We start from the raw sequence: 15,601 nt of genomic DNA, 5'->3' as shown, positions 1-15,601 counted from the left end.
ACACATTAGTTTTCCAGTTTTTGGTGTTTGCTCTGTGATATAAACTCCTACTTTAATTTTCTGTTTTAAACACATTGGTAATAAGTGAACTTTTTTTTATTAGAAACAATTCAATTTTCTTACCTGTATTATTTGCACTTGCTTGAGGTCTACGTCTAGGAGCTATAGAAGTTTGAACAGGGGGAGCTATTCCACTTGTAGTGGCAGAGTTCTGCCCCTTCGGTCTCTGACGAGGGGCTACTGTTGTACTTTCTACTGTAGTGACTGGAGTGGACCTAACATAAAAGGACAAGACAGTAATAGCCAAATATATATATATATAAACATTGAAAGAAGATGTGCATACAAGCAAAACATTTCACAAAACAAGTAAAGTGCAGGTAGAGAATCAGTGTCCATACTTTAATGCTTAAAGATTTTGAATCACAGAGATCTATATTACACCCTTTTATTTCTATAGTCTTATTTTTAGTCCCCTTTTGTTTAAGGAGGTAGGCTACCTTCATATTTGTATGTGCGCATGTCCAACCGGAAGCTAACGTGACGATTTACGACGACGTTTACGACAAACTAAATGTGTTTGTATATTCATTCTTCTGAAAACAAATCATGAACTTGTCTTCGATCTGATGCTTTATGGTCTAATAATGCAGAAATAATGAATAAATTGCCGCAGAAACGCTTCAAAACAATGTTGCCTTAAAATGACGTCATTGACGTCATGACGTTACGTGTCAGTTACCGCGCTAAATGAATAGCTTTTATCTTGAAAGTACGTAATTCTGTACATTTTCTTTATTTTAACTATTTTCAAATAACCATTATTTGCTGAAATATTTTTTATGAGTCTTTTGCTCTGAATAATAATCAATATTTTGCTTCTTTTATGTAGTTATATTGAAATGTTTTTGCGGAATGTAAGAAAATGGATGATGGCAACCAATGTTATTTGGAATATAGTTGGGTGAAAGGTTACTTGTTACGGCCATTTTCAAATAAAAAGTCTAGCAGTTTGATTTGTAATACCTATTTTTCAGGTTCCATTGATAATTTGTTACTTACATACTAAAACTAAGATCTAAAATTGTTCAAATTTCAGTACAAAATTGTGGTTTCTTGAATTGAATTGATGTTACCATGGAAACGAAGCCCGTGACCTATGTATCTAAATGTAAAATTCAAAAGCGTTGACACTGGTCTATTTAAGAAACACAGCTTCGATTTTTTATTTTCATTTCAACAATATCCATGAGAATAATAGCAGCACGCTGAACGATTTTTCCATGAAAAATGGCAGACGAGGGGTACTGCTGTACGTATTCTTAGCTGTGAAATTTGTTTGAATAAATGCAAATAACACGAAAATGTAACCTACGTTAGAAATAATATGTTTTAAAGCTACATCAACTAGAAAGATAATCTTATTCAATATTTTTTTAAAGAAATTACGACAAACAGCAAGATATAAGCTATTTTAAACAGCTCTGTTCCCATGGTTACTTTAAAATTTAAGAAAAATACGGTACCATGTAAAGTGCTTGGTATTTTGCTAATAATATTCCCCAAATATTTCATGTTGGTCATTAACAGAATGGCACTGAAGCCGTCGAAAACCCCTATTTTTATACATAATTGTTTAAAAATGAGAGAAAATGCGTTACCATGGAAACACGAGCCCCGCGACATATACATTTTAAGCTTGTATTAGAAAGATAACGTGCATACCAGTAAAATTATCAATTATGCAGACTTCTACGGATATCAATGCAACTAAAATACACTGAAAAGTGTTAAATATCCGTATTTTCCTTCTTCTTTCAATATGAAATATCTTTGGAGGGTCATGTTCTTCAAACCTGGATAAAAATTGAACTTGAAGGGACAGAGACAAACAAAATTGAGATTGTAGCAGTTAAAACTTCATATTACACGAAATACAAAAACATGCTGCGGTTCACCTAATTTGAATTTACCCTTGTAACAAGGTATCCTACCTCCTTAAAGCCACAAATTAAGTTCCACTCAATAATGACCATATACACAGCAGGAAGTACAGACCATAACTTGTTTTTTTCAAAACATAGGCATAAGGTTAAAAAGCTTTGAAATACTTGCACATATTTCTCAAAAATAAAAACATTCATGATGTTTTTAACAAAAAAATGCACACTGATAAGCACTTGAAATTTCCATATAAAAGAAAATTTTGTGACCAAGGAAATGTAACTCTTCTTGGATCTTGGATAAGGCAGAAACATCTAAATGCCATAATATATTGAACTATTTCAATTTGAAGTTGGATTGCTAAAAAATTGTAAAATATACAGTTCACTTAAAATATAAAATATTGGAACAGTCTTGTTACTCTGGACTGGAAAAACACATGCGGAAGAAGACTTGACTGTAACTCAAACCTATGACCTCTCACATGTTAAGTGGACTCTCTACAACAATGCTTAGCAGTTCTAAAACATGGCAGTGTACGTGCATACTTTTTCTCTACCTACTCAATAATATGGACACTCCAACTCCCATTCTAACCCCCACCCCAACCCTAACCCCACCACCACCCCTGCTCCCACTCCACTCCAATCATTCATTCATTCATTTCATGACACAAAGTTCATATTTTGCTTATAGTAAGTCTCTACAGAAAGGACTCTAACCTTTCTCTGCATCATTTTAGGCACTTGCTTGCACTTCTGTAAAATCAACAACATCTGACAACCAAGCTGGACAGCTTTCTCACATAAGAAATTTAATCCTGGTGATTCTTCAACCAACAGCAAAGAGAGGCAAGGGACTAGAGGTTATATACCTCAAACACAATGCCAAAGATGGTCCCCTTTACTTCTTCATCCTTCACTATATATTGAAATGATACTTAAATTTTACAATGCCAAATCTATTCAATATTCTTAAGATATGAAAGTGACTTACTTGGCAACGTTTTTAACTTGTCTAGAATCACTTTCTGTCAGCGGAACTGGAAGTTTACTGATATCTGGAACTGGTGATCCCTTAAATAAATATAATCAGGAATGATGTCAACACTGTACAACACATGCCCCCTGAAAATGTCTGACAGAATAATAAAGAGTCCACAACAGGGCCGTTACCCTGGAAAAATATTCGGAAATGAAAAACCAAAACAAATGTTCCTTGCCCAAGAAAGGGCCATAACTCAAAAAAAAAAATCAACATGAAAGTTCTGAAAATATGCACATGTCCACTATGTATATAAAGTTCATTTCAATTGGATGGAAACTGTAGGAGAAGCTGAGTAGACAAGAAAGTGTGTCAGTCATTACAAGCAAAAACTAAAACAGTAAAGACTGAAACTTTTGTACCTTTGATTATCAATTATTTATCATAACATTTAAGAAATAATTCTACAGCCAAAGTGAGGTTTTGTACAAACTGCAATCAAAGGGGGCAAGTGATTTGTAAAGAGTGAACTTAACCACTCAGCCAAGGAGGACCCTAAGCAAATAGTGCTTCATCCAGGAATCTTAAGTTCTGACATGGCTGTTCTCATGAAATAGCTACTGAAATGTCAACAGAACTCGTTTTCTCCAGTGGTCTTTGAAGTGTTTTCATTGAAACAAAAGTGTACACTATGTTTGAATAAATCAAGTCACTGTGTTCCTAGAACATGAATAAAACCCTGCAACCCAATAAATTACTGGGAGCCAAAAGTAAAGAAAGTTCTTTTGTTGGGTTTTAAAGTCGCATCGACACAAATGACTTGAAATCAGCAACCTTAACCACTCAGCCACAGAGGCTCTTAGTAAAGGAGGTAGTCAAACTGAAATTAATATTTAAAAAAATTTAAATAGCTACAAATTATGAAAAGGTCACTTACATTCATATTTGGCACTGGACATTCTTTACGGGCAAGTCTAAATGCTACACTGGAAACTTGAAATATATCAGGTCTCTTGTCTGGATCCTCTTCTAACATGTATGCTGTAAATTACATACACATCTAAACATATTACAATAACATAGGTAATTGAGCCGTGCCATGAGAAAACCAACATAGTGGGTTTGCGACCAGCATGGATCCAGACCAGCCTGCGCATCCGCGCAGTCTGGTCAGGATCCATGCTGTTCGCTAACAGTTTCTCCAATTCCAATAGGCTTTAAAAGCGAACAGCATGGATCCTGACCAGACTGTGTGGATGCGCAGGCTGGTCTGGATCCATGCTGGTCGCAAAGCCACTATGTTGGTTTTCCAATGGCACGGCTCAATTATGCTCATGTTTAATAACTAACTGACCTAATTTACCATACCTACTGAACAGTGAAAAGTGCATGTACCAAAAACTGAACCATTCCAAAATATCCTGATATACAATATTGTAGTTATATGAAATCATTAATATTTATGGTTGACAACCTTCTGTGGATTTTGTGGTTATGTCATTAAATGAAATTTAATCCTAACAAACATAACATTCCTATTAATTTTATGCTCAACAGCTGAAATGCATAACTTATATCCCCATGTGAAAGCAGTTTCGACCAAAACCTTGGACTTTTGTGACAATGATTTAATGCAGCAATGATTTATAAAATTTCCTAAACTACTTGACAATTATGACCTAAAAAGAGAAAACTTTTCCATTTTACATCCTAATGAATTTCTGGAATTAACAAAGCCAATTACTACAATGTATGAACTTCTAGGAAACATAAACTTCTAGGAAACATAATTGTACCATTATTTAATTTTTAGTTGTATTTCTGTCAAGTCTGGAAATAAGGCATACATGATTTTCTTCTTACTTTATTTTGTAATTTCACAGTAACACAGTCATTAGTCAGGGGTGTAACTGTTTCAAGTTATCACTTTTTATAACCCATTTGAGTTATTGCGTTTACTTTCATAACTTGTTTCAGTTATCATCAAATATTACAAAGCCCTCTTGTGGCAATTCCTTATTGTGAATGTGACTAATGCAATCATTTCCTGAATCCTTGGTCTTTTATCTTTCCAGCTTTGCAGAATTTCTTTTACGCAAGGCTGATAAAGTCTTACGCAAATGGTTTTAAAGCTATAAAACTCTTAACATCCCATTATGCTCATCAGGTCATGATCAGACTAAAAGAGAATTTGATTAACCACAGTTTGCTACTAATTACACTTTAAAGGTCACTTTGTGAGAACAGCAAAAAGGCTTTTTTTGAATAACTTACCTGGGTTATCTATATTTTATAACTAATACAGGTTATAAAATACTTGAAAAAGTAACTGAAATAGGTTACATAACTTAAAACAGTTACACCCTGACTGGTCATAAGACTTTTCAAATAAGTGACTTGTAACAGTTTTTTGAATTTGTGAATTACACAGATATCAAGGTAATTTAAACCATCTCAAATTAAGCATAATCAACCAGGGGTCACACTGTCGATCGCCACTTGAGCCATTTGTGACAAAAAAATAAAATTGGCTCCAAAAATTCTCGAGTGGTGGAAGTTGTCAGAAGCCATATTAGTTTAAATAATTTTTGACCTTTGACTGGTTTACAGTTTACCTTGTGCACATGGCAATTATTTGGGGCGAAAAATCGATAAGCAGTCAAAAAAACCATTCGACTTGCCTTTTGACATGTGCTACCAATTTGCAATCATTGAGACAATAGTTATGCTTGAAATACCAATTAAGGCCTGCAGTCCTACAGCACTTTTTTATTGGGGGGGCAAATGTCCTGGGGGCAAATGTCCGGATCCCAGGCCTGGCGATAATGATAATTAGTTTACTGACTGGATAACTGATGGCTCTCTTTTAAAGATAATCCAGTCTGTCGGGACACAGATGAAAGAAAAATGTTGCAGTTTGTAGCAAACTTTTTCGGCAGTAGTAGAAAATTAAAGGGCATGGTGAGTAATTAGTTGGTAAATATTGGTAGTTTTAAAGTTCAAAATAAAACAGAAATGAAACAGATCAAGATTACTGCTGCTACAAATAAGAAATGAAAATTGATAAAATTGTCATTCTCTAAAATGGCTCCTAAATGTAGCCGAAATTCTTCACATACTTCACCCTCAGTATAGTATTAATTTGAAATATATTTTTAAGACAGATTTTAAAGTTTCTTTCTGATTCTGTCATTGAATTATATTTTAAAGTTAATAATATTCTCTTAAAGGTACAGACACTTGCATCCTTGTATACAAGCACACAGTGTATTAACTGTGTCCACAGCATGGAAAATAACAACTGTTGTTAAAAAGCTTGTTGCGTACAATTTTCGGCATTTGGCAATAAGCAGTGGCTCAGAGAAACTGAAAGCCAGTTTGACCCCTGATCAACACTTGTAAATGGTTTTCTTAAATCATTCCTACTCTCAGACAAAATTACCATTATTGAACATACCTATAAGAGAGTGTATATATTTTGAGTATTTGGAATCATCCGGTATTGTAAATTTGCCACTCTGTATTGCCAAGGAACTTTCTCCAAATGGAAGAGTGAAGAAACACAGACGGTATAATAAACAACCTAATGCCTGCAAAAACAACAACATTTCTAAGTATATACTGTAATTTACTGTAAACACAAACAATTCTACAAATTAAGAAAGCCTAAGTTATCACAAGTTCTTTCTACTAGAATACTCTATATGCAACTGCTTTCAAGTAAGAAAGGAGAACTCTGTTATTTCCGAAATCTTCGCTGCATATTTCTTTGTGATTGCTACACATAATGAGCCCCGCCATGAGAAAACCAACATAGTGCATTTGCGACCAGCAAGGATCCATCCAGCCTGGGCATCCGCACAGTCTGGTCAGGATCCATGCTGTTCGTTAACGTGTTTCTCTAATTGCAATTGGCTTTGAAAGCGAACAGAATGGATCCTGACCAGACTGCATGGATGCGCAGGCTGCTCTGGATCCATGCTGGTCGCAAATGCGCTATGTTGGTTTTCTCATGGCACGGCTCAATTATCTAGTAATAAATCTATAACCAAAATATTCAGAACTCCTTTCCCTTAATGTTCTAATGTAAGCTAGATAAGAAACTGATGTACACATTGCAGACACTCAAAACATCCATATTTGAAACAGTGAAAGAATGTTTAATCATAAACAGAAATCTATGCCTGTCAAGAATTAAAACTAAATCTATTGCATTTACAAAAAAAAATTTTGCACTGCAAACTCATTCCCAATTTCTTTTCACATATTCTTCATATAAAATGTATCACAGTATTATGCACTCAAATAAGTTGGAAAATACGAGCTATGCCACTGTAACACGGAAGGTGCTAACTTCTGTCATTTTAAACAAAATATCTATTACTTTTGTATTCCTTTGGTGATACTACCACACATTCTGTGTTTCTTTGTAGCATTCTAGAATTCAATAAGAATCAGCAGTTTCCAAGTGGTGCAGAACTGATGTGCAATAAACCAGGATATAAGCAAGGATTAACATACCCATATATCAGCTTTAGTAGTAATGGATTTTCCACCATACAAGTCTATCATCTCTGGGGATCTGTATGATATAGTGGTGTACCTAAAATGCAGAAATAACCAACATGTTCAATCTACTTTAAGGAACAGACATCATTTCACTGTGCACATGCATGATAGAAACACACATCACTGTGCAGTTACTTCTAATCCATTGTTGTACTTTTTTGCTGGTATTTATTTTTTTCAGTATTTTTTTAATTGTACAGATTCTGTCTGTTTCAGGCAGATACAGGTTAACTTGTTTTCAAACACAAAGGAAATACATAACCACCATTCTACACCTCAATTAATTACTCGCAAAAATGTCTGAATGTGATAATCTTAGAAAGAAGTGTCTATAAAATATAAAAAAAATTTAGCTCCTTTCTTTCACTGCTAAAAAAAACACCCTTTCACAACATGCTAAAGTACCCTTGCTTAAGTGCTTCAGTGACTATGGAAAGTCTAAGGTCAAATTTGTAAGTTCTATATTTAGTAACTTACTTTTGTATTTCATCTTCAATCTGTTTAATGTCATGCTGTTCTTTATCTAGCACCCGTGCCGTAGCACTTCCAAAATCACACAACACATAATGCCCATCATCTGATATCAGTACATTCTCTAACTGCAAAAAGGGAAATAACTTTTAAGTTAATATAAAAGAAAACAACATTTGAGAGCCATAGTCACACTATTTAAGTTCTCGTTTTCAATTTCTGCATTTACTAATTCAAGGGCTATAAATCTAGAAATACTTAGGCCAGCTGGCTGGTTCTCAAACCAGACCTAGATTTAATGGAGGTATATTTTCTGTACAAATCTGAATTAGTTGTAAAAGAAAATAAGTAAATATTTAGCTGACAAAAACTTTAAAATTTTGAGCAATCGAAGACCAAGTTTAGTGAAATTCGATAATTGTGCGGGAGAGAGATTTTTGTTGATAACAGCCACCCTCTGCAGCTGTTCCCATATTTCCCATCAAGAAGGGCAAATAAAAACAACTCTATTTATTGACACAACAATATTGGAGTGATTCATGGACTGTATTCCACTAGATTCTACTCCTGCATGGTTGGTTAATGAACTTGGCCTTGACTTTATAGGGATGTGTATTCTGTAAAATTCTGGTTTGGTTCGAAGAAAAAGTATTCAAGGTTTGAGCAGACAATGCTGATTTTCCTTTTAAGTTATTTAAGGACCACAAGTTCACAGTGATTCAGGTTATCCTGCTACTTATCAATGTTTGGTGAGAACTGGATAAAAACTGCTCAAGTTAAGACAGTCTACAATATTATCCCATTATCAGGTCACATCAAGACAGGCGTATAAAAATTCCTTTGAAAAGAGAATAAGCAAACTAACTTAGCCCTTTCAATACTTTGTGATACTGCAAACATTCATATTACTAATGCTAGAGGGAATGCATAAAATTTACTTATTTTATAAACAACAGCAGCATACTGGATAGCTAGGTGTACTAATGTGCTCATGCTGTGGTAGTAGGTCAACATCATAACTATATTAAGTACTTAAAACACTTATCTACACCATCATTTATTCAGTGTATCAATGTTCTTCCATACCTTTAGATCTCTATGTATTATGGGCGTCTGGCAATGATGTAGCCTGGATACAGCCTCACTAACATCACAGAATATACGTAGGATTTCTCTCTCACCTAGACCCTGACCTATACGATCATTCATCAATTGTATCACAGTTCCTGAAGAAAATGCTCATAAGAATAACATCTGGAATCTTCATACATGACATAACTACAAACAATTACTTTCTTAAATCTATATGTAATTCATTCTTTGTGATATCATTCTTGTAATCAATAAAGCACACACATTATTTCCGGCACAGGCAGACACCTGGGTAGAACCACCAATCTTCTATTTGCCAGTAGACTGGATCTCATCCCTATGTTTGCTCTGTCAAATTTCTCGCACATAAATTTTCTTCATTAATAGTGGAAGTAACTCCAGCAGGTTGTTTCTGTATTGACATTTTTGTTGCCCTTGTCTCCAAATATAGGTACTGTTTGGTCGTGAGATATCAGAGGCTTAAAATTTACTTAGCATTTAAAACAATATCAATGCAGCCATGGAGCCAGGCTAATTAGCCAGCTGAAAAGCTTCCCCCTACCAAAGAATTCTTGTTTCCACAGAGCATCTGGGAATTCAAGCCTACCCTGGTAATAAGCTAGTGACAGGAAGTAAGCAACCATGTACAATGGAAGCATTAATATTCATGGAAGACAAACTTTCGTGGGTGAGTCAATCAACGAAATTTAATCCCATCGAACAAGTAAAATTCCTATTCATTCTATGTTCAAAAGTTGAAATCCACAAATTCATATCCCCACGAAACTGCTGTTTTGACCCAAACCACGAAATTTCGTGCCCACGGAATTAAATGATTTTACAGTACATTAACTACATGTATTCAGCAAGAAAGGCCCATATAAGGAGCGTTTTAAGGTACATCAAAATTTGCCACTTTTATGATTCTGTCAAATAACACTATCTGGTGGAAATGGCTAATGAATGAGTTGGTCCTGGAAAATACCTCAGCTTACCTCTACAATACTGCATAAGAATGAGAACCTCATAGACTTTGTTAGGAGTTACTGTTACACTAGACTCGGCAAACCGTATAATGTTCTTGTGACCACTTAATGTTCTCTGTAAAGAAGAAGTACTTATTACATTCAATAATGCATTGTTGGTGAAAAATAATCTGATAACAGTGAAGGCTATTCTTTCAAAGTAACACTTTTAATTTACATGTATCAGTAACACCTAGATCAAGCAAATATGATGGCTAAAGGTTTCTAGCTGTATTTGCTGTAATAAAACATGGTCAAAGACTTCTCAATTCTAGACATATCCACAGGATCTAAGCCTTATTAGCTATGACCGTTGCATTCACACTAAAGCTGCATACCGTAATAAAATGCATTTCAACTCACTGTCCCAAAATAGAATAGACAGTATTTCAGAGCAAGAGATAAGCTGCACATTTGCATAAATATGCAATTAAATTAATTCAAGTTATTGTTATGTGTATCAAAATGCATATGTAAAACCAAAAAACGCAATTTTTCATTTGATGTGTGCGTACAAGCACTTGGACTCAAAATCAAATAGAATTATGTCAGCAGCATTGAAATCATAAATTACACACTATGAGCTACACTTCTCCTGTAATTTTGATGGATGGATGGAGGACATGTATCATTCTTCAAACAGTGTGAAATATACAGCTGATAAGATGATTAACTAAGTAACAGTCTGCAACATTTGCTCTTTTCTTTACAAATTTTTACCAAATACATTTTGTTAAAAAAAAAAAGAGCTTACAGAGGACAGCAATGCTCAACTATTCAACAGCCTTGTCTCTAATGAATATGCAATTCAAACCAAAAAGATAGGGTAATATCCAAATGACTTTTGAAGCTTTTATGTGGCTCTGGTAAATTATACATAAATATGTCCTAGCCAAACCACAGGTTCGCCAGCAATGACTGCTCGTACAACATGATATTGGAATCTACAATATTTACATGTTGCCCTTTACATAATTCATGTACATACAATAAAATGTGCCTCTGCCAACTCTTTCTCAAAACAATACATTCATAAAACATTTATTGAGGCAGATATATTTTCAGCTGAATGGCCAATAGGTTCAGACTTACAGCTATATGGATTTCCTTCTTACATACAGCCAGATCATGGTCATTGTTGACAAACATCCGCTTGAGAGCATATCTGTTCCCATTGGCTGCTTTCACCAAAAACACAACCGCAAATCCTCCTGGAATATTACAAGTATTTTTTGTATCAGCTATTAATATACCTAATAAAATATACATGTATATATGTAACTTACAAGCATATCATTGGTAAACCTTAATAAGGCTTAAAATAAAATATTCTTTGTTTCCCCTCCTGCTGCCTGGCTACAAAAATTTCCCCTACTATAAATATTTTATTACAGAAATATAAGCCATATTGCATTTTTAAGTCCCAGATTTTTTTCAGTGGTGGGAACATCGCTCCTTTACAACTCGGAGGAAAATTTGTGTCATATTTTTCACAGATCTTTGTTACACAAAAAAAAGAGAATAACTTAAAAGCACATTTTTATTGTCTTTAAAATGGTACATAGCAACAAAGATCTACTAAGAATTTTGGTTGGGACATGTTTTAATTTTTTTATAATATTTTCTTCTTTTTTGGGATGGAATTTTTCTCAACAGTATGTTTGTATGTCCACAGGAAACTGGTGTCCCTATGCATGTCTGTATATGCATATCTCTAAGTGAAGGGCCATAACTCTGATAAGGCTGTGTGAAATCTAAATTAAAACAACAGGTGCAAAACTTCATATGCTGAATAACATTCCTGTGAGGTTTGATGACTCTATGTCAAATACTTTCCAGATATGCAAGACACAAACCAGACAAACAGAATAACTTTGGTCTGGCTTAGACTAGTAAGAGAAATCTAAACAAAACTCCATGTGCACAACTTCAATGCTCAATGACAATCATCAAATGTTTCCGGACTCCAGGTCAAATACTTTTTGAACTGCAATACAAACTTTTAGGCTCTCTAGTTTATACATATTTCTGACTAAGTACAGGGTCACAACTCTGGTCATACTGAGTGAAACCCCAAACAAAATCTTAGGTGCAAAACTTCACATGCTGAATAATAATCTTATGATGTTTGATAATTCTAGGTTAAATATTTTTAAGAAACAAAGCACTAGGTCCAAGGCCCTGTATCACTCACCTTCCTTATTTTTTACTTTATAAGACTCAGTTTCGAATCTCACCTAGATTTCAGTAAGATAAACATTCCAACCTTGTTTCCTGCAGATCACGTAGACAGTATGGAGTAAGGTTTTTCTATGACCTGACCCAGTAGCCTAGTTTTTACCATAGATAAAACAAGGAGCTGCGTTCAATAAACACTTGATGCCCCCAGTGGCATCCTTGTCGATAGATTTTGCACCTAAGTCCAAAACGAGGTCAAGGTCAAACTGAGGTCAGGTGATGTTTGAAGATGAGGAATGGTCAAAGTTTACATCTGTATTAGTATCAATTCATTCTTGTAAGGAGTATTGATGCTAGACGAAACGGCCCCATTTGGTTAACCAAGAGACGGCCCATAAAGCAACCAAAGTCCAAAATGAGGTCAAGGTCAAACTGTGGTCAGGTGATGTCTGAAGATAAGGAATGGTCACAGGGTACATCTGCATTAGTATCAAGTCATTCAAGTAAGTGGGATTGATGCTAGACGAAATGGTCCCATTTGGTTAACCTCGTATGGACAGACAGACGAACGAATGGACAGGACAATTACTATATGCCTCCTGCATCAGTAGATGCTTGGGGCATAAAAAACTTCAAATATGACACAGATACCATACTGGCAACCAATCTTTACAGTCATGTTCTATTAAGACCAGGTAGAAAATGTTACCTTTAATCAATAAACAAGTCTTTTCTATGATTTTACTTTGTGACCTTTTTAAGAAAACTTTCAAACTTTGACAAGATGATCCTTTGTTAAAGTTTTATGAAGACCAGATACAAAAAAGTGCCTTTGCAGTGTTAACAAGGTCCTTCTTTTATTCCACCTGGTGACCTAGTTTTTAAACCTGAATGACCCAGTTTCAAATCTAACGTACAAACACTGTGATCATGTTTCATGAAAATTAGGCAGAAAATGAGATTTCTAGCATGTTAACAACTTTTTTCTATGATTTGACCTAGTGGCCAAGTGTTAACTCTAGATGACACAGATTGATTCTTCACCTAGGTCTACTTTCATGAAGTTCAAGTCGAAAAATGTTAAAGACCAAAATTTTACCAAGACAATTATTTAGAACTGTCAACAGAATATCTTGTAGCAATTCTGCCTACCACTACAGCTTCTTCCCTGCCATTGTTGTCCTATGGAACTGCCTGCCTCAATATGCATTGAATCAGTCTATATTGGAGGGCTTTAAGGCTGTTCTAGTAGGAAACATCAACACATTCTAAATGCCAGTCTTTGTTTTATCAGTTTTTAAAACAGTGTCCAAATAGAGACTTTTAGTCATAAATAGTTGTCCCTCATGACTGTGCATGTACAGTATTTTAATCAAAAACAGAGTATGCTCATCTCAAGGATGACCTTGACTGTCTGCAACAGTGGAAGAAAGCCTGGCAAATGTCATTCAACCCCTCCAAGTGTGAAGTTGTCAGGTTTACTAGGAAACGTAGCCCAATCAGAGCCAAATACTCCATCCATGGCCACGAACTAGCTCAAGTAACTTCCGGCAAATACCTTGGAGTCACAATCACCAACAACCTGACCTGGAACCCACACGTCGACGACAAGATCAAGAAGGCCAACAACACATTCAGTTTTCTCTGACAAAACGTATCCAGATGCCCAAGGGAAACAAAGGCCCAATGCTACACCAGTCTGGTCAGACCCATCACTGAATACGCCTCAACCGCATTGGACCCACACATCAGCAGGAACATCCAGCAGCTGGAGGCAGTCCAGCGAAGAGCAGCCAGATACGTGATAGGTGACTACAAAACCACCAGCAGCACCAGCCAGATGATAGGTAGTCTAGGCTGGGACTCTCTACAGCAGAGAAGAACCAGTAATGATGTACAGGATCATCCATGGCCTTAAAGACATCCCTGGTGGACAGTTCTTTCACACATCGGCACTTACAATCCATGGTCGAACAATGAAATACATGTTGCCATTCTGCTGGACAGCAGGATACCAACACTCCTTCCCAGCTGGCATTCGTCTGGGGAACTAGCTGCCAGAGCAAGTCGCCACAGCCCAAACCTTGGACACCTTCAAGGTCGGGCTTGTCGCCCACCACAAATAGAGCCATACAGGGTTTTTATTAGTCAAAATAATTCGACGTTCAGATTGTTTTATATTTGTGATGGACAATCTAAACGTAAAAACTTTGAAGGACCAAAATAATGGAAGTTAATTCACAGTACACAGTCATGTAAAGTTATTGGTTTTATATGGCGTGTAAACACACTGTAAACGTTGATCGTGTACAGTACACACAAAGGTTTAAATCACTAGAAAATTCGTAATTTTGGATATTATTTGATAATTTTAACAAAGATTAATGAGGAATTGTATCCCCCTTCGATACAATTAAGTTATATTTTAATTTATGGCCAATTCGTGAAATAATCAACATTTAAACCTAAAGCATGTAAAGCGTCCGCAGCAATGAAAATTTCATCGGAAGTTGCCTCAACTATTTTGGTCATTCAAGTGTTTGACGCGAGTGGGGATATTGCCCAAATATCTCAATATTTCCTAGGATCACGTCAAATTAGTCGGACTAGGGTTTGTTACTTTGTATCATCTTTTATCGCTTTTATCTTTCACTGTTCACACATCATAACCACCTTGTACATAGTCTTCTTATGCGACGATGCTCCAGAGTGGGCCCTGCATATTAATGGAAGAAGGAGGAGAAAACTGAAGATGAAGATGGTTCCATCCAATCCTGGTGGGGTATTTTGTTGACTACCCATGCTGGCCTAAATAAGTTACCTTTACTATTTACTAAATCACCTCTCAGTTATAACCAGAACTGAATGTTGGGCAGACTACAGTAATGAGTAGAATGTAGATGTAGATCTACTGAAACTGAAAATAGCCTAACTGCCTCAACAGATCCGCCCCCCATTGATTGTTACAAAAATATTGAAAATACTGCTATAAAATGAAATCAGCAGTAAGATACCTTGTGCAATTACATCCTCTACTGTCACTGTGAACTTCCCGACCACAAAAACTTTACCGATCAGCGGATTTTGTTGGCTGCCTGCATCGATTTTAGAAAGAAACTTTTTCACGGACGACATTGTCAAGTTTTAGAAACATTATCCTCTCAAATCATACTTGACCTTCGGCAGATTAGTCACTTAGTTTAAAAAGCTTATTGAATCTGATTAAATGGCTTCATACAATCGCCTGTTCTTACGAAATTATTACATTTTTTGTTAATTTTTGATACTGTCTACAACCGGATATCACCTACATGTCACGTGATTTGACTTCGCCAATT

The 15,601-nt window shown here is 35.6% G+C and overlaps 1 protein-coding gene across 2 annotated transcripts in view; it reads right to left on the bottom strand.

The window, feature by feature from the left end:
- Positions 1 to 15,583, bottom strand: part of LOC123563433 (BMP-2-inducible protein kinase-like) — a 58,666-nt gene extending 43,083 nt beyond the window's left edge. For both annotated transcript variants that reach the window (XM_045356250.2, XM_053531721.1), the window contains exons 1-10: positions 15,278 to 15,583; positions 11,178 to 11,296; positions 10,056 to 10,161; positions 9,055 to 9,194; positions 7,975 to 8,096; positions 7,450 to 7,531; positions 6,386 to 6,518; positions 3,866 to 3,969; positions 2,941 to 3,020; positions 124 to 275 (exon numbers count right to left, since the gene is read on the bottom strand). In XM_045356250.2, coding sequence (XP_045212185.2) covers positions 124 to 275; positions 2,941 to 3,020; positions 3,866 to 3,969; positions 6,386 to 6,518; positions 7,450 to 7,531; positions 7,975 to 8,096; positions 9,055 to 9,194; positions 10,056 to 10,161; positions 11,178 to 11,296; positions 15,278 to 15,398 — 1,159 coding nt within the window. In that variant the 5' untranslated portion in view covers positions 15,399 to 15,583. The remainder of the gene's footprint in view (positions 1 to 123; positions 276 to 2,940; positions 3,021 to 3,865; positions 3,970 to 6,385; positions 6,519 to 7,449; positions 7,532 to 7,974; positions 8,097 to 9,054; positions 9,195 to 10,055; positions 10,162 to 11,177; positions 11,297 to 15,277) is intronic.
- Between the last annotated feature and the right edge of the window lie 18 nt (positions 15,584 to 15,601).

The sequence above is a fragment of the Mercenaria mercenaria genome, chromosome 2, assembly GCF_021730395.1.
Source record: "Mercenaria mercenaria strain notata chromosome 2, MADL_Memer_1, whole genome shotgun sequence".
Taxonomy (NCBI): domain Eukaryota; kingdom Metazoa; phylum Mollusca; class Bivalvia; order Venerida; family Veneridae; genus Mercenaria; species Mercenaria mercenaria.
Note: the sequence above shows the minus strand (reverse complement) of the source record. Positions and strands in the feature narration are given on the sequence as shown.